The sequence below is a fragment of the Platalea leucorodia genome, assembly GCF_965183815.1.
Source record: "Platalea leucorodia genome assembly, chromosome: 15".
NCBI lineage: Eukaryota > Metazoa > Chordata > Aves > Pelecaniformes > Threskiornithidae > Platalea > Platalea leucorodia.
This window is the reverse complement of record NC_138837.1, coordinates 4,911,807-4,931,282: the sequence shown is the minus strand read 5'-3', so window position 1 is coordinate 4,931,282 and position 19,476 is coordinate 4,911,807. Positions and strand designations below refer to the sequence as shown.

Below are 19,476 nucleotides of genomic sequence, written 5' to 3'. Positions count from 1 at the left end.
CCCGCCATGGAGAAGTATGAGGTGCTGCCCCAAGGGCCAGGCCCTGCCCGGCGGGAAGGGGGTGGCTGCAGCTTTGTGGGTGCTGTAGGTGGTGCTGGGCTGGGTACCTGGCCACGGGGAGGGGGTGTAGGTACCCCCGGGGGTAGTACCTGGCCATGGGGAGGGGGTGTAGGTACCCCCGGGGGTAGTACCTGGCCATGGGGAGGGGGTGTAGGTACCCCTGGGGGTAGTACCTGGCCATGGGGAGGGGGTGTAGGTACCCCCGGGGGTAGTACCTGGCCATGGGGAGGGGGTGTAGGTACCCCCGGGGGTGGTATCTAGCCATGGGGAGGGGGTGTAGGTGGCCCCGAGGAGGGGGTGCATAGCCTTGGTGAGGGTGTAAGCGGCCCTGAGGAAGGGGCCTATGTGGGCCCAGGGAGGGAAGCGCTGGGGTGTGGGGGGCGCTGGGGAGATGGGGGTGTTCTGGTCAGCAGGGGGGAAGGTCCTGGAGGGGAGGGGAAGGCCTGTGTGCCTCTGGAGAGTTGGGGTGCAGATGGGGGTGCCTGTGGTCCTGCCATGGGGAACTGGAGGTGTGTGCTGTGTGGAGGGTGGCTGTGGGAAAGTGGTTTGAAGGGGCTTTCTGCCTTGGCGGTTCTACCACTTGTAGCTGAGCAAGTCCATTAGTGTCTTTCCTCTGCCCTGCAGGTGCTGGAGCAGCTCCAGCCTGGGGCGCTGGGCACTGTGCTGGTAGCTGAATTGAAAACAGAAAAGGGTGCAGAGAAGAAATACGTAATAAAGCAGGTGAGAAGGTTGTTGCTAGGAAAACAAAGAGTCCACTGGCACATTTGTCGTCTCCGTGGGCCCTTCTGATGGTAACCGACAAACATGTTAGGCAGCTTGGCCACTGGGTAGGAGTAGGCTTACATCTTACTGTGCTGCTGTTTTGGAAATTGGAAGAGTCAGATCAGTTTACTAGAATATTGAGGTTAAAATTGGGAAAGGGGAGCAGTGTATTTAGGTCCATCCAGTGTGTTTTCACCTTAGCTTACTGCTACTTTGACAGTGCAGGAGAAGGACTGGCTAGCTGTTGCAGACTTATTTAAAGCTCTGTTTTTGACCGTCTCCCAACAAGGCTGCTCCAAACATTGGAGCTATCGTTGAAAATTTATGCCAATTCATACACAATGTGCAGTTCCAGTCATCTTAGCAAGGTTGTTCTGGCTTAAGGTTTGCCTGTCTCTGTATTACAATCTCATCCTTGTCTTTTGTTTGGTGCAGGTTGAATGCATTGAAGAAACGCAAGCAAATGAGGCCTTGAAGGAGGTATCAGTGCGGTTTTTCTTTACTACTTCACTTACAAAGACCAAAGTCTTAACAGAGCAAAGTCTTTTATCTACAAGGATTAACTAAGTAAATAGTCAAGATGTAAATCAGGTAGGACTATCTGAGGGGTGTTCTCCCTGCCCTCTGCTTGAGCTCAGGCCAGGATTTTGTAGTAATTGTTCCTACATTTGAATATGTAGATTCAAATGGACAGCCTTTTTCAGGGTTCGTATTTGTTTTGTGCTGAAGACAAAGAGCAAAGCTCATCTTTTTGGCCTTTAAGCTGAAGGAGAACCTTGGTCTGTTTATAGTTTATTATTAAGAACTCAATTTCTAGTTAGCATATTTCATTATATGTTAATTTCTCGGAGTTGGATGTTTTTTGGTGTGAATGATTTGACTGGTTTTCTTCCTTTGTTGCACTTTTTTTGTGCAAACTTGTTTCAATGCCTCGAGTAAGAAGCAACATCAGAAATACTATCAAAATACCAAAATTTATTTCAACAAAATATGTGAAGTAGCACATAATGGATTAGTCTCACTGTCCAGTATGCATGACATCTGCAGCTGAAAATGAGTAAGAATACATGTCTGTACAGATGGTTCATCCTACTCAAGAGAGGTGGCCTCTTTATATTCTGAGACTGGCTTTACTGATAAAGTTTGATCCAATTTCTCCGCTGATGTGTGTGTCTATTGAAATAAATGCGGTTGTGCCAGCTGGGAGCGTGGCTTTTCTTAGTTTTTCTGTTGTGTCTGCACAGCCACAAACACAACTACAGGAAAGTAAGTTGAGTTCTTTTTACCTTTCACATCATCAGTGAATTTGCTGAAGAATTGGTAATTGTTAGAGCCTTATGCGGAAACCAACTTCAAGGAGATAAGCATCTCGCTAGTGTCATCATATTTGCTGAGTTTCAAGCTTGCATAGGGGTTACTGGAAATAGTGGCTATGCTAGAAAAATCATCTCAACTTTCATATTCTAAGATGTTAGGAACTGAAGAAGGGGGTGGCTTACATATTATCTCCCTAAGGATCAGTTTTTATCCTTGAATCTCGCAAGGCTATTACAGCATTACACTGAGTAGAGTCTTACTGAAATATTTTCCTTAACTTGACACTTGTGTGTGCAAATATATAACAGAGCTTGTACATTGAAAGAATTTGATCAGACATGCGACATGAACAAGTCAGGAACTGGCTTAGGGTATTATTTAAGGTACTTTAAGTGGGAAGGACTGTATAGCTTTAGAAAGCTCTCTCTGTATTTCTTTTTTATTCTATGCAGGCAATGGATTTGCTAAAACTTCATCATTCAAACATCTGTGCTTACAAGGAATTGTTTGTGACTTGGGATAATGAGGTGAGAATGAAATAGGATTGCTTAAACTGGAACACATGGTTAACGTTGTAGGCATGTAAGCATAAGCATTTTTGCAGGTTTAAATTTGATCTCATTTGTGTGAGATGCTAAAAATTTGAATTTGATTTGAAACAAGCCTGATTTTTTTTAACGCCTGAATAAACATGCTGAAAAGCTGTGAAGATGTATGGATTGGAGTCCATCACGTGGCAGTATTGCACGGTGACTTGCAGGTTCTGATGTGAATCAGCGTGCAATACTGATTTTCATGCCTGCGTGAAAACCCTTTTATAGGAGACTATAGGAAGCTGAAAGCCCTGACTTAGTTATTTGCAGATTTTATTCAGTGCTCAGGCAAAATTTGTGTTGATTTTATGGATGTGTATTTGACTTGAATGGTCCCATATGGTTTCAGATAAGATGCTTGATAATGTTTTGTTTTGTTTTGTTTTGTTTTTAAAAAAAAAAACCCAAACATGCTGTATTTTTAATAAAAGAAAAGTAAACGTTGTCTCTTCTGTGAGAGATTAATCATTTCAGAACACCTTGGTATTGGTGAACATCGCACTCACCAGTTTGGCCAAATACTCGGTTTTATCTTTCTTACTGGATATGTTATTACCTGCAAACAATTAGACGATTTTGGTGTAATGTTTTGTTACAGATATCATCTCTGTTCCTTTTCTGGTAATGCAGCACTCAGGCCAAGGAGATCTTTCATCTGTAATCAAGGAAAAAAGGCAGAAGTCGGAAAAAATAACAGACATGGTAAAAAGTACAGAAGAGGCATCTGATTGAACTGACAGAGTCTCAGTGCTTTTATATTTCTTCCTCTGTATTCCCTCTTTCTCAAAGTCCTCCCCAAAATCTTCAAAGCAGTGTTTTGCTGAAGAATGGTTTTGGAGGCTATCTTCCAAAAGATATTTGGAAGCTACTGTCTTTATGTTACACTTTCATGTATATTCCCCTGAACAGGTGATTCTGAAGTTCCTGGGACAGATGATGGATGCTTTGCTTTATATACACAAACGAAATATTTTCCACAGGTGAGTAGAAATCTTGTTCTCTTTGTCTGATAGGTCATTGTTCTTTGCAGAACAGGCTGTGATGGACAAGGTATACTTTGTGTATCTAAAATAAGAGACAACTGTTGCATTCTATGTTCAGATAAATCTGTTGCAATTACAAATTTTAAAGCATTTTGCAGTAAAGGAAGAAAACAGTTGTATTTCAGTTGATTATCACTTGTATGTTTAAAAAAAAAAAAAACCAAACCCCACAAACAAAAAAACCCCAAATCCCTCACCACCACCCTACCCACCCTCTCCCAAAAAACCCCAAACCTTCTGATTTGTAAAGATGCTGGGAACCTGTATCATTAGACTCTGATTTCACAGGCTGACAGAAAATATTTGTGTTGCAGAAATCTCAAGCCATCAAACATACTTGTGACTGGTGAAGCATCCTTCATGCTTACCGACTTCAGTACAGAAACACTTATGACAGATGAGATGAAATGGAAAATAAGAGTGGAAGAAAGTAGATATTTGTTTTACTCGTTTTTTGGTTTTTTTGTTTTTTTTCTTTTTTTTAAAAACTTTATGTTTAAAAGATTCAGTTATGGTGATTATTTTTACTCCTCAGAGAAAAATCAGCCAAAGAGGAAAAAATTATCTTCCCTCCCCCTTCTCTGCATTATACTATTTGCCTTCTAAAGTATCACTAGGATATTCATAGTCAGTTGCCTGCAGCATTAATTGTGTTCACAACTGAAAACTATAGACATGTCAGTAACAGATACGGTTGGAATCCTTTTTAGCTTGATATATATGCAGTAACATCTTAGAAAATTGTTCATTAGTTATAGTGTGTTTCTTAGTCTTTTGTGGCATATCACCAGTAAAAAACGTCTAATCTCTGCAGAATATCTCAAAATTATTTTTAGACGTAAACCAATTGCCTGCAGTTCATGCATGTGCAAGCAAAAACTGTATAGTACAATGTCAGCAACGTTACCATATGATTCTTATTTCAACAGATAGCAAGTCTTGGATGGCTCCAGAAGCATTTGATTTTTCTTTTACTGAGAAATCTGACATCTGGTCTCTAGGTTGTATTCTGCTTGACATGACAACCTGCCCTGTTCTGACTGTATGTAATAATGTTTCATTATAGATTTAAAATGTCATTGGCCAGCAGGATACCTGTAAACAAGTGTGTGAAAGCTCTTCTGATACTATACTCTTTACAGGCAGAAGAGATAACTTCATTACTGCAGAATATTAGACAGGATACCAGCTGTCTTGAGGGAGTTCTGACACTAATGCAAAATGGAGATAACAGCTCTTTGCCTTTATTTCCAATTTTATTTATGATGCTACAGATTAAGCCCAGCATGAGACCCACAGCAAAGTAAGTTCCGGATGCTTTCCCTTTATTTTTTTGTCCTAAACCCACCTACCTTCACAAAGATGGGAACGTTAGCTGGAAGAGATTGAGTCAAGGTTGCTGATCTTACTGCCTTGACAAATTGAGTTATTAAACAAGTCAAAGACTTGGTGTTTGTTCAGAAGTGGGCATTCTGATACGCGTAGGTGTCCTGTTTTGAGGAGTTACATAATAAAATCATGTTGTATGCAATTTTACAAGCCATTAACTTGAAGCCTAAGCATGGCTTGTTTAATGTAAGCTCTTTCATTAGCTGTTTTGAAGTAAATTGTGTAAGTTCTGTCAAAAATAATCCAGTCTTCAAAGAAGTATTGTTAGTTTTTTATATCAAAATGAAACAAAGCCTGTAGATTTTTTTTTTTTTTTTTTTGTAACTTAGCATTTCTAACTCATTGATACTGCTTTTGTCTCTTGTAATTCTAGGGATCTGGCTGATGTTCCATTTATTAGGGAATGCCTGACTGTTGCTGGTGTCTCTTTAGTAAATCTGAAAAAGTCTTTGCCTCCTAAAATAATAGATGTGCTCCTTGAGGGAGGAATCGAAAGTGTTCTAGGTAATAAGGAAAATAAGATTAACGTAATGGTGATTTTCATAGGAAATAAACCCGTATGTTTTCCAGTCAGCATATATTCTAGTTGAAAATGAATTATCGGACATTCATTTTACTTGAAGTAATATGGGATGCTGTTTGGAGGAAGGATCACTATATAGCCTTTTCTATAACCTCGGAAGATTACCAGCCATACCTACTGCACAAGTTACATGGGGTCAGAGATCATAGCTCAGAAAACTGGGGAGCCCCACTTATTTTGTCTGCATTCTAACATGTTTGCCAATTTATGCCAACAAAGGATCTGTTTTGTTATTTTCCTTCTAAGCAAGGAAGATATTATCTTAATCTGAAAAGGCTATCAGAATAATGCATTTAAAGCCCCTGTCCCTGCTCTGATTTAATCTTCCAGCAGGTCCCCAAAATATATAATGACAAATACACAGATTGTAGAGGTGAATCGTAACACTTTGTAATATTTAAATGTTTGAAGCACGAGGGGAAAAGTTTTTCTCTTTTCGACAATCACAAATTACATTATTTGCATTTATATCAGTTCACATCTTGCACAAAATAAAGAAAAATAGAGAAAACTTGAATGCTTTTTATAAGCATTTGTATCAAATAGAAGAATTTTCTTGTTTTATGTAGAATTCATGCAGGCTTTCTGGGATATAGAAGAAGCACAGGCTGAAGCCATTCAGCACCTTGCCAGCTTTGTAAGAGATAAAAGTGGTAAGGCACTATTTTATTACTTTATTTATTCTGCTCTTTCCTTACACTTTGAGATAATAGGAAGAGGAAAACATTCTCATGGCAATAAAGAAGAATGAAATTGCCCTCTTCCTGTTTCTCATTTTTGGATTGTACTGGAATAGGCCACTAGTTGATGTGATTGTGTTGGTACTTGTTTTGTAAATGCTTTTGTTGAACAGCGGAGGTTTTTTACTGGATAAAAAAAATGGGCACTGGAAAAAAACTTAGTGATATTTTAATTGGCAGCAAAGGTGAATTGGCAAACTTGACATTTGAAGAAGGTAATTCATATCAGCATTGGGGCAACTTGGGGGTAATGCCTGGGGCTATATTACTGATAGAGCAAAAGCAAGCGACGTGTGTCTAGTTTCTGTGTGTCTAGTCAAGCTGTGTGCGAAGATGGTCTATTTTCTCCCAGCATCTGCACATTTTTCAGACTAATCTTTCAGATAAAGATTAATATTTTCAAAGTACCATGTTCACTCAGTTACAAAACACACTGCCATTTGATAGTGATAGCATTTTAATGCTGGCGTTGGCTTATGATGTTAAAACACAGGGGCATTCATATCTGTAATCAATAAGGAAACAGAATAATTTGTTATTTTTTCCTTAGAGTTACCTATATCTTTAACTCTGTAACTGAAGAAATCTTTACTCAGTAATGCAGTGGGCTTTGGTTATAAATAACAAAATGAATGGATCTTTGTGATTTGTCCCTCAAACCTATTGACAGCAATACAAGGTTGTGCACACATCTGACTGACTTGTTTGGCACTTCTACGCCATGGCTTACCACTGATGCTCACATCTTTGAAGGTGCTCAAAATGGATCCCTAAAAACCATCCAGTGTTTCCTCAACAGTTTATCATATATTTCTGGATTCACTAATAGCTGTATTAGCTATTCCAAAAGCTCAAAGTCTTCCTAGAACTAGGAGGCCTGGTGAAATACTTTCCTCCACGGGTTCTGAAAAGCATGGCTTTGGGCTTGTGCACAGTGTTCTGCCCCACGGCTTGCTACACGACCAGTGAACAGTGCCAGTGTGACTTAACGAGGAATGTGCTGGCTACACTTGGCTTGCATAGCCTTGCAGTTGTCTTTAATAAGAGACATTTTCCATAGAGACTGCAAAATTCACTCTGCATTGTTCCATCTATACTTGCATTTTGTTGTCTGATTCAAGAATGTTGTTCTGCCATATCACACTGTCCATAGGGGCTCAAATTTATTTGAAATTGGAACTCCTCCTGTGTTTTGGAGCATAGATACCCACTGAGCATTCTAAGCTGTGTAACTGAATGTTGTCTCAAATAATTTGTCTTCCATACAGCCTTGCCCTATCTGTTGACATTCACAGAATTGATCGCTTTTGCCATGAAGACTCATGTAGATTCTCTCAAGTTACAAGTAGACGGTTGCAGTTTATTGCTTGAAATTCTTAGTCAAGGTACAGTTATGAGACTTCCAACTTATGCTGGCCTATCTCTTGTAAAGTCAGATGTAGTAGATAAGGTGTGAAATGGGTTCAGTAATGATTTTGGGGGATAAATGTAAAGTAATAGAGGAATTTAACCAGCATTAATAAGAGTCTGGATTCTCGTGGACTTTCTTCAGGACTGGCATACATGAATTCTGTGTTGGTGCTCATTTTAAATACAGGCTACTGATTGTAGGCTACCAAGTTTATTTTCATGTTATGTGGATTGTTACTAGACTATATAAATAAGAGACTCTCAGTGCTCTGATATTTGAATTTCAAAGCATAAAAGTGTAGAATACTTTCTGGTCTCTTGTGTTGTCCCTGCTGTCATTTTCTTGGCGATTTACCCCAGTAACACCTGATGATGATACAGGATTAAAAATAGTAATAATTGTGTTTCAGAAAAAGAAAATTTAAAGTCACTTTTGGATTTGCTATGTGAAGAAATGCTGTTAATTGAATGTTTTACTTATGCTGGCAGCAGGGGGTTCAGACTTCATTCAAAGCCACTGAAATCTCTTTGTTCTGTTCAAATATTTACTTTTGACAGCTCTAGAACAGGATGCGGTGATGGCCCTGGATGAGAATGTGACCAGCTCTCTGTTAGAGACAGTGAGAAAACACTCTGAAAATGAAGAGTTACTTTTGTTGGTCTGCACGTTATTGATGATGATTTCAGCCAGCGGTGGGTCACCTTGTTTATTTTTGGGGAATATTCTTATGTTTCTACTTTTATAATCTAATCCAAGATATAACGCAGAACTCGTGACTTCACTGAGAGCTGTGGATGTCTGTAGGTATTAGTTCAATAGTGGTAATATTGGTAAGAGTGACTGGATATTGGTAAGATAACACTCCTGAAAGTATAAGACACACTGCTGAGGCTTCAGGCACTTACTTACAGAATTGTATCTATTAGAGTGGTCCTGTATCTCATCTTGCTTTGGAAACAAGTACAAACTGTGCAAATAGCAGTGCTTGGGAAAATGAGGGCACAGAACCTGGATTCTATTTTTGGCTGTGCCATGGTGAATTGAAACCATTCTACCTAATTTCTCTATTTTGTTTTTTCTCCTGAGATTGTAATTGCTAAATATTTTTAGTATTATTTACTTGTTTTCAGTGTCAGTTCAACAGTTATCAGAAGACTGGTTTTATAAATGGTTACAGAAGGATTTAGCAGCAAGGCGATAATTGTAAAAAAAAAAAAAAGGGGGGGGGGAATACAAAGTGTCATGTACAAATGAATTTACCATCTAAGACCAAACTATTTTTATACAGTGCTTCCTAACTCTGAAGTGGAGGTAGCTTGAATTGCTAAATTGCAAACATTTGAAAAATAGTAATTTATATCTTCTCCGTTCCTTTTCTGCTCTGTAAATTTCAGACCTGTAAGGAAAAAGGATGGCCAGACATCCGTTTGAAAGGGTCACTTGTGCTAAACACTATGCTTAAGTGCATCTTATTAAAGAATTCGGTCTGTTCTCTTACTCTCTTTTGTCCGGCTGATGGTATCATGTTACTGGCTTGTTATCACTGTTTAAATATGGTTAGTAGTGCTGTCTGTTTTGAGGACAGTGAGTGGGACAAAAATAACAGATTCTATAGAATTTCTTTTTCTGTGTTTTTCAGAAGTTACTGCAGAGAATCTAAGGAAAGTTGGAGTAATTCCAGACCTTCTGTCAATTTTAAGAAATTTTCTTCATAATGAAAAGATCTGCTTCTCTTGCTGTGGAGTTCTCTGGAGCTTGGCTGTGAGTGGTAAGTAGAACACAGCAAGTATTGTGCCTAGACTCATGTGACAAAGGCAGCAGGTATTGTGCCTAATTGAGTTCAGACATTCCTATCGCTGGGACTGGATTTTTCTTCTTTCTCCCATTCTGGAGGGATGTCTCCACAGCCCTACTAGAATAACTTCAAGTGATCTGGAGTTAAATCAGAGAAAACTAAAAACTAATACAGGCTTTTCAGCAACCCTTTTGGTGATAAGGTGTCAAAGTCAAATCTTTACTGTTTAGGCCAAGGTGTGGCTTATGAACAGACTGTCAGAAAGGAGAGGGTTCCACACAGCTACTGGTTTCTCAGTCATGTGGTTTTGCTCTGCTCTTAGCAGAGGGAGTGCAGTGCAAACAGCATATTAGATTAGGTATCAGAATAGCATTTGGAATTAATAGCATCTTATTTCTTTGCATCACACTTCTCTTGGCAGCACTGGGCTAAATCTTGAGTTGGACATCTCCTAGAGACTTGCTTTTCCAAAAGAAATGTGATTGGCAAGGTGGCAAGTGTACTCCTCCCTTTGCCTTAGAACTAAACCAGCATCATCCCACAGTGTTGGAGAGCCACGGGTGATTGCTTGAGCTGACCCCTTCTTATGAGACCACGCTGGGAGTTTTTTAGGTGATTTGTTTCTGTGACATGCTCTTGTATAGGCGTGTGGTGTTCTAATCATCAAGGAAGGCCAAGAGCACAGAATGTGCACAATTGAACTGGTGTGTTTTATTCTTTCTGTGCAACAAACCACCCATTTGATTTATGTGACCAGCTAAATATCCATCCTGCTGACCGTATTCTGTCAAAAAGGTGGTTATTTTTGGAGGTTTCTTGCTGTGATCCCCATGTATAATTTAACTGGCAAAGAAAACTAGTTCCTGGAGAAGTTCAGCTTTCTGCAATAAACATTACTATTTATTAGTGCTGTAAAATTTGATTTGTTTTTGTACGTTTTAAATTCCTTCCCTTTACTGTTGTCCATACTAAAATAATGTTGCATTACTCCAATGCCATCACCCATTAAGGTTTTAACTGATATAATTTGACATACAATGTGCTTATGATATTATTACTTGATTAAGTAACTCTGCTTGATGCATTTCCTTTTTGTTATGGTAATTCAGAGAATAATGTAGACCAAGCATTGCTGGAAAGTGCTGTCCCCGTTATCTCTGCGGTCCTTCAAGAGCACCTCCAGAACGGAACAGTTACGGAGTCTGCTTGCTCGGCTCTATGGGCATTGTCACTCCAAGGTGTGTTTTCCCAGCCTTCTTGTCCCCTGTGCACTGAAAAGGCTAGTATACGCCACACACGTTTGTCTGTTGGTGGTGATACTTGAAATACAGGCTGCGTGGCCTTAGCCGGCTCTGCAGATGGCAGCAGAGTTAGGAACTTGCATCCTCTCTTAACCAGTCTCCCATGCACTTGCTCTCTAACACTCCCTAATGAAGCTATTTTTCAGCCGTAGCAATTACAGAACGAGATACTGCTGATGCGTACTGTAACGATGGGCAGCTACAAGACCCTTGTTGTGCAGAGCATTCTCTGGCTTTTCTTTTAAGACCAAGAATCCTGTTTGTGTTACTCCTTTGAACGCAACATTAATGTTGTGCAGCATGGGCCGGGAGGCTTGTTTTTACGCCATTTGCTTTGTAAATTGGGAACAATATTTCAGATTAAAAAACAGAACGCATATCTCTTTCATTATCATGTGCACTAAGAAATGCATCCTTGCAGTAGTACTCTATCTTATTTCTTCCTCATGCAAGAATGTTGCCGTATGTTTACCTGCTGCCCTGCGTTTATGCCATCGTTCCACTAGGAAGAGCTGATTAAAACACCCCAAGCAATCTCATTTCTAGTACCCAGCTTCAGAATAGGTTGGGTATTCAGGACTCTCTGTTCCTTTTGATTTGGAGAATGAAGGGGAATCTGGACATAGAAAATGTATCAGAAATTTCTCCTAGACCACTGGATCAACTCATGATAAGACTTTATTGGGCCTTTTTTACTGCAGTACAGGTTTTCACGTGCTTTCTTTGTAACTTTTATCGCATAATCAAAAAGTAATTTCAGAAAGAGGAGGCAGAAGTTGAAATGCTGATGAGTGTTTTAAGACTTCTGAGTATATTGAAGTTTTGGGATTTTGTGTGGTTTTTTGTTTTTTTTTTTTTAAAGGTTGCCTAACTGAAAATGAATATGAGCCCACAACAGCGCTTCTGCTGGAAGCGCTCAGGATGAACCTAGAAAGACCGGTGCTGGTGAAGAATGCCTGCCTGGCGTTAGCAAGCCTTCTAAGGCTGTCTGGTAACATTCAGCAATTCTTTTTTTATTAATTGCAAATCAGCTCAGAAGTGGATGTTTCTGTATAGTTCAAGAGTTCATAGTGGGATTGGCGTTTGCTCTCCTAAGTTAGTATTTTCTTGCAGGACTGGAAGAGGAAATAGTGAAAACTGGAGGTGTGAAATTTTTTTCTTCCCATGGACCCAGCATGCATGTAGAAGAAGTATTAGATCAGCACAATCTGATCCATTAGTAACTTGAGTGTTTTGTTACTTATTTTACAATGACGTTGTTTCAACTGTGTAAATGGGTAGAACTCAATCAATGCAAAAACAGTAAACATGAAAATATCACTTCTGCCATGCATGACAGTGTTGGCTGTGTATATGGTCTTCTACTTGTTGCCCACATATGGTTCAGAATAGCTTTTAGGAAGGCTGAAAATAATGGACATGACTTCCTGGAAAAATATGATGTGTGTGCTAGCTGGAGCAGGGGACTCGAAAGCAGATCATGCAGTCTGCAGCTACCAATTAGCCCAGCAGTGTTTGTCTCCCTTTCAGAAATATCAGCTTTGAGATTTATAATGGATTCAAAAGGCAGTGGAATAAACCTGATCAAAGATGCCTACCACCTTCACTTCGATGATCCAGAAGTGGTAGAAAATATCAGTGTGCTGATGAACGAGATGGCTCAGTATGGTGAGGTGGTGGTGGTGGTTGTCAAGTCTCTTTCCTCTCCCTCACCCCCAAAAGACAGCAAAGAGAACCGTAACAGCAGCCGCTCAGGGGCGTGGTCGTTGCCCTCAGGAAAGACTTACTATATATCTGAGAAAGGAGCATGAATTGAACTGAGAGTTCGTCCCACTTACTCTTGAATAATTATAAATGCCCCTCTGATGTTATAATGTTATAACTTCATTTTATCTTGCCTTGTTTGTGTAGATCTGTCCCCTCCCTGCTCTCCTTTAGCTCCTGCTGAAACCACTGGCAGTTGTAATCATAAATTATCCTGTTTATTTGCATTACAGATGACGTTGTGCTGGATATGCTGTCCCAGAAAATGGAAGAACTGCTGTCTGAAATAAAAAGCCGTTTTCCATCTAGCACGGTATGTAGAAGTCACTGTGATAATAAAGGGTGGATGCTTAGTATATTATTCCTGGTTATGGATTTTATCATTCTTAAATAGCTGGCATTACATAGTGCAGAAATTTACAGAAATATGTGTATATGGGGTGAAGAATGAGTTTGTAAGAATATTTCTAACTACAGAAAATGAGTAGTTGGAAGGGTTTTTTCTTTATGCTGTAATTTTTTAAAACCACGTTCTGGTCTCTTGCAACATTGCATTGCATTAATTTACTACATTCTTCATACGAAAACAGGCTAAAGTTTACAGGAATAAAGCATATTACATTCGTTTATTTTTGCTTTATAAGTGCCATCCTTAAAAAAAAAAAAAAAACAAACCACAAAACCAACAAAATAAACCCTTGTGACAGTCTGCCTGAAGATTTACTTGTATTAAATTCCAACAAGTAGTCATATTGAAAAAAGACCTGTTGAAACACCAGAAACAGCAAAGTTATTCAAGCTGTTTAATGTGTGACGCTAATATTTCCTTTGCAATGGCTTGTTGTCAAGAACCAGTAATTAGAAGTTTGTTCAGCAAGCCAATAAAACTGGTTAGTCTTATAACCTTGCTCTTTTTAGTTACGCATTTAGCCTGCTTACATAATTTGTCTCCAAGACAGTTACATGCAAACTTGTTCTCCGGTGTCTCCTGCAGGCATTGCCTGCACCATTTTAATGAACACTGCAGCTATAAGGTAGTGCAGGAAAAAAAGAATTACAAAAGAGAAGAAAGCTCCCTCTTCTGTTGTAAACGTAATTTGTTGTTCCCAGTGTCCCCTCCTGACAGACAGCACAGACAGACAAGACCAGAACGCTCTCGTTCTGGCAACAGAGCGTGTGACGTGCAACTGCTAAATCTCTGAAACCCATTGTTACCTTCCAGTATCCATTTAGATTATTTAAATCACAGCATTAGTATTCAGTCTGGTAATTACAGTTGCTTTGGATTTTGCAGAATCAGACCCTACCTCTGTTTAAAACACCACTCACTTTAAAGGCCTATGTTAGACACAGTGTTTTTATTAATAAATGAATATAAAAATAAGTGAAGCAACAAGGTAATCTTGTATTTGACAACTCTCACGTTTCTCTCCAGGAGATAATGACCCTTGTGGATGCAACGCTTTTGAAACTGCAGAAGTAAAAGAAAAACTTTTTGTATCAGAACAAGACTTGTACACTTCTGGTTCAGATATAAAAGCTTGGATCCTCCAGAAATATTTTAAAAGACTTTTCTCACCAGGAAGATTAATATTGGGCCAGTCATAATACATAAAAAGTTATATGTTCTGTTGATTTAGGTACCACAACTGTGAGACTAACAGCAGTAATGAAGAATTCACCTTACTTTGTAGACTTTAAAATATTTGAAATAAAGATTTTAGTCTTGGGAGTTTCAGCAAAGCAGTGACAGTTTTGTGCTTCATTTATTGTAATTTAAAAACACCTTTTTAACTTATTCAGTGTGTATTTCCTTTGCAGAAACTGAACCGATTAAGTACTTAACAAATGCAGGCATTTGTTTAAACACAGTAGTAGGCATTAGACACAGGTACCATCCAGAAAGGAGATGCTAGCAGTATTCCTGCACGGCAACACTCCCATACTGGGTTCGGGAGTATTGTTCAACCAAGTGACCGATTCTATGCAATAGCTGCTGTCAGTTCTGAGTTCTCTCTAAATTTGCCCTGGAACGTGACGTGAAACCAGCAAATGCTGCAGATGAACACAGTGTAGAATCATTCAAGTTTTAGAATTTTTGTTGTTAGATTTGTTCTTAAGAGCAGCTTCCCATTTCTTTTTCTCTAAGGTGTACAGTCTCATAGCTGCTTGTGCATCCTGAATCTAAAAGAGAACAGAACAAACAGGAGGCTTAATGAAACGTAGCTGACATGGTTTAAGAACATTATTCTTAATAAGCAGCTAAATCTTCATCATTTTAATATATCCTTTCAATTGACGTTTCATAATCTCTTTCTAGATTTAGGTTCTGTGACTAGCGGCAAGGGGATGAGTATGTGTTCAGAGTGCAGGGCCCACCACAAGGCTATGCACTTCTCCTTCTGATCGTGACTTGGAAAGCCGTAATGAAAAAATACACCTGACACGGTATCTTGGAGATACCCTCACAATGTGCCCTGCCTTTTCAGTTCATTCCTCTGGTATATCCTCCTGTCCACTGAAAGAAAGGAACTAACTGCTGAGATTCAGTAGTAGGCTCTCACACAATTTTATCCAACCCGCCATAGCAGAGCGGTGCAGAATGCTGCTTTTAAGGTAAGCAGTCAATACTTGAGAATTACTTTTTTCCCTGGGGATCTCAAAGTAACAAGAACTAATATTTAAACAAAATACAGTTGACTTGTGCAAATGAAGTTTATGAAACAATCCAAGGGGTATGAGACACGTAACAGTCAGCAAGCTTGGATGGCGATCTTACTGCACGCTGGTGTCCAAGCAGAGCTTGCTGACTTCCATTGAGAGGCTAGAGGGAAGCCACAGCATTCGGGATTGAACCCAGATCCTAGAGCAAACGTGTAGTACCTTGTTGATGTACCCCAAAATGTATGTTCTGATGAGATACGTACCGAGCAGTGCTCCGATGTCTGCACTTGAACATTCAGCAGTCTCTCACAGAGCAGTTTCAATGATGGTCGTGCATTCTAGAAACAGAAAAGAGTATCGTGCTGTCTCACACTACTTGAAATATATATATATATAGATGCGTGTGTATATATATAAAAATATTGGTTTAAGTGTATTCCTCAATAAAGTGTAGCACATCTCAGCTTCTACTGGTGAACTGTCAAGAAGAATTAATGAGTTATGAGATTTATGCATGCACTGCCGAGTGGATTTCCTGTGTATTACCATAACCCTAAGGTTTATGTTTGGGGTGCTTTGTTGTGAAAAAGAAAAACATCTCCTTATCTCAACCTTTACTCTTGCAGTCTAAGCAGAAACTTGAAGCCATCTATTTTTTTTTATATCCCTATGGAAATGATACTATTAAGAAGATCACATAAGCCGGACTGTAAGTAGAACTGTACCGTCTTCATTGCTATCCAGAAAAGCACTATGAAGAACATGCAAGTATTAAAGAATGGGAGAGCCACTGAGTTTTGTGCACAGGTACTACTGGTAATGTTTGTACTGAATTAAGTAACTGATCGATACATTTCAAACACTAAGTGAGCGTTCAACTAGACCAGTACTTTCAAACGACAAAAAGCAGGCATGCCTGTTTCAGGTAGGGGCAAGTGGAGGAGGAGTGCGCTAGCAGCTGGCAGTCAGCAGCTTAAGAGTAGGTTAACTGAGGTGCATCTTCCCGTCAGTTCCTTACCTTGACTCTCTGTCTGAAAGGCTTGTATCTTTGCGTGTCGCGTATTTTCTTCTTAGGGTGATCAAGAAATAGGACCTAGAAGAAATTACATTTCCAGTCCAAAGCGTGCTGTTGCATGGAAATTTATACCCAGTTCAAAACCATGAATGGGCAAGACCAAGGTCATCCAGACGCTGGCTGGATTCAAGAACCACAGTTCTGCTTAACTTGAGAAACAGAAATGAATCCGGAGGCACCATCTGTAGAGACTACCTGCAGCGCTGGTACAGCATGACATAAGGTACTTGTCTCTGGTAAGGACCAGACTGCTGGGCTTTGGGGACGAAGCAAAGCATGCAAATAGGTTTTTTTTCATCATTCTGTTTCTTTCCTCTCTCTTTAGTAAGCAGATCGGTGCTATTAGCAACAGAGTTTGGAAGCTGAACTTTAGTGGGCAGGTGACTAGGGCTATACTTGGTACAGCATGAAATGACAAGAAACTGAGATAACAGTGATACAGCTGTAGTTTCTAGGAGTTTAGGTATGTTCATCTGACCCAGAACGATGTATTAGAAATTTAATCAATCTTAAATTTTTGGAGCCTTGTATTCAAAATAACAAGTCTGCAGCCATGTACCTTTAGGTCATTGCGTAAAGCATGTCCAACTAAAATCCTTCCATTCAAGATGTCAGCGACCTCCTTCTGAACTGTTTTAAAATCTTCACCTAAAAATACCACACAATGAAACGCTTTCCGTTAGATGCATAAGACAACTAAGCAAGCTACAGTTAAAACACTGCATCTTTTTTGTGAAGGCAATCGTATCCTTGGGACTGCAGTTATACAAATTTGTACAGTACACCAAATCCTCTGCTTGTTCCAAGAGCGTAGAGAATTCCATAAAGTGCACAGCACTAAAAGCAAATAAACTTCCTATTATTCCCACGCTGTAATCCACAAGTTAATTTCTTCTAGGGCATTAGTGACCACTCTGTAAAAAGTACTTCTTCCCACGATTTTTCTTAGCATTCAGACTACATTTTGTTTTCCATTTCCCAAAATAGGTCTAACTTTTCCAAGCCCAGTCAACGAGGCTTCTGTGATAGCCTGTTAAATTTTCCCTTCCTAAAGAACATTTTGGGGGAAAAAAACTCCTACCTGTACTTATATTCTCAGGGCGTATGCCACTAACAGCTGTTCTGTAATCAGTCACCTCTTCTGTAGGCTTGACATACTTGTCATAAATGCATTTTCCAAATTGGTTCACGATGGACACGCGAGCCACAATACTGTCTTCACCCTTGGGTCCCACTCCCACCATCTCACAGTCCATGGCTACAGCGCGCGTCAGCCTAAAAGACAAAGGACAACTTGGTGACACCTCTGTTACAGGGACGGCACAGGGGAGTTCGTGCGTTGATACGAATGGGGAAAACTCGGCGTTTTGTCTGTCAGCAGACTCGTGGAGATGTCAGCTTACGCTGTGCACCTGCAAATCACAGTTATTAGAAGATAATCTCGATGGCTCTGCTGCCATCCTTCCCGCCGGAATGCCACTCACCCTTCGGAAGCCTTTTCTTTAACCAGCACCTGCTCCACAGACTGTCTGGATTGGCCTGTTTCAAGTCCCAGATTTCTTCTAGCAATTTTTGCTGCTTCAGGTCCTATTGCTGCTTCAATATCTTTTGGATCAACGTCATCAAACCAGATTTCAGCCCTGGTAAGTACAGATTTAATTACATATAACAGCCTTAACATGGTCTTGCATCTTTGTAGTGTAGGAAAAGCTTATTTATTTTTTAAATTAAGAAATCCGCTCTGTGAAAACTAGTCTAGTTCTGTCACCTATGCAGGTTTGTTGCTATATCTAAGGAGCAGGGACCGCATGCGTCTTATTTCTCCCAAAATTTAGTCTGGAAGAGTGCAGCTGTTTTGAATGTACTGCTCTGTGCTCCTTATGTACACTTCCCAAATGAAACATTCACATGCATGTATGATGCCTGAAGTACTCACTCTTTGGGTTGCTGCTCCGCGTGTTCTTCAGCTTTCCTCCTCTTATGTTTTATATCACCTTTCTCCTTTAAAATATTGCCATTTTTCTTTTTTTCTTTGCAGCCTTTTCCATCGCTTTTGGTGTCATTTAAATTTGTATCTGTTGCAACCCTCTTGGATTGTGGCTTAGCCAAAGGAGGACTGTCTTTAGCAGAACCATTGTCCGTTTTATTTGTGGGTTTGGCCTTTATCACATTCCTGTTCCCATTGATAGCTGGAACTTCTTGGCTATTTTCTGCTTTGAGCGGATGCTTCTTTTTGGTGTATGTTTGACACGTAGAGAGGGACTCGTTGGAGCTATTTGCCTTTTGTTTCAGGAGCTAAAATGACAAAAAAAAAAAAAAAAAAAGGAAAAAGGATTATCTCCCTCTGTTTCTGACCCCGCCATGGTTCCCCAGGGCTCCTGGCGTTCTGCCTCAGTGCCAGCTGGCCCTGCACTCTCCAGCTCTAGCGGAATTACCTGCAGCGTGCCGTCCCGGATGCCTCCCTGCAGCACTTTATTTATTGACACAAAGATTATTTTATTTTTTTTTTTAATTACTACATACAACGTGGGGCTGCCTTCAGAGAGTGACAGCGTGGCCCCGGCCCTCCCCGGCCGGCTTCCCCGGCCCAGACGCCCGGGGGATGGCTCCGGCTCGCCCAGGCTCGTCCCCCCGGTTCCCCTCACCTCCTGCAGCGCCTTCCAGTTGGAGGAGAACTCCCGGGGGCTGCGGGGGGGAGCCGCCGCCATGGCGGGGCCTTTCGGCGCGGCCCCCGTCGCCGCTTCCCCGTGGCCGCGCCAGACCTTCCTCCTCCTCCTCCTCCTCCTGCCCTTCCCGCGGGCCGCGGCGCTCGGCTCCGGCTCTGCGGGGCTCTGCTTCGCCATGGGCCCGTCCCCTCCGCGGGGCCGCCGGGGCGGGGGAAGCGGGTCCCAACCGGGCCGGGGCTACGGCTCCCCGCCACGCCGGGACCGGGACCGAGTAGCGCCGCACCGGCCCGGCGGGGAACGGTGACCCGCGCTT

The 19,476-nt window shown here is 40.7% G+C and overlaps 2 protein-coding genes across 2 annotated transcripts; one reads left to right on the top strand and one right to left on the bottom strand.

Moving 5' to 3' along the window:
• Positions 1 to 6: 6 nt before the first annotated feature.
• STKLD1 (serine/threonine kinase like domain containing 1) lies at positions 7 to 14,241 on the top strand (the record flags this gene model as incomplete). The annotated part of the gene is given in 20 exon segments (XM_082327865.1): positions 7 to 21; positions 685 to 780; positions 1,258 to 1,302; positions 2,592 to 2,666; positions 3,331 to 3,346; positions 3,349 to 3,434; positions 3,642 to 3,712; positions 4,090 to 4,205; positions 4,705 to 4,817; positions 4,918 to 5,078; positions 5,538 to 5,668; positions 6,317 to 6,400; positions 7,756 to 7,872; positions 8,456 to 8,590; positions 9,538 to 9,666; positions 10,803 to 10,931; positions 11,857 to 11,985; positions 12,525 to 12,662; positions 12,992 to 13,071; positions 14,194 to 14,241. Coding segments are annotated over 20 exon segments (1,914 nt in total).
• On the bottom strand, positions 13,981 to 19,445 carry REXO4 (REX4 homolog, 3'-5' exonuclease). The gene is made up of 8 exons (XM_082327220.1): positions 19,143 to 19,445; positions 18,434 to 18,792; positions 17,982 to 18,137; positions 17,579 to 17,772; positions 17,057 to 17,145; positions 16,441 to 16,515; positions 15,686 to 15,760; positions 13,981 to 14,942 (listed from the first exon to the last, which is right to left on the bottom strand). The coding sequence occupies exons 1-8, from the start codon at positions 19,338 to 19,340 to the stop codon at positions 14,841 to 14,843; spliced, it is 1,248 nt and encodes a 415-aa protein (XP_082183346.1). The 5' UTR covers positions 19,341 to 19,445; the 3' UTR covers positions 13,981 to 14,840.
• Positions 19,446 to 19,476: the final 31 nt, after the last annotated feature.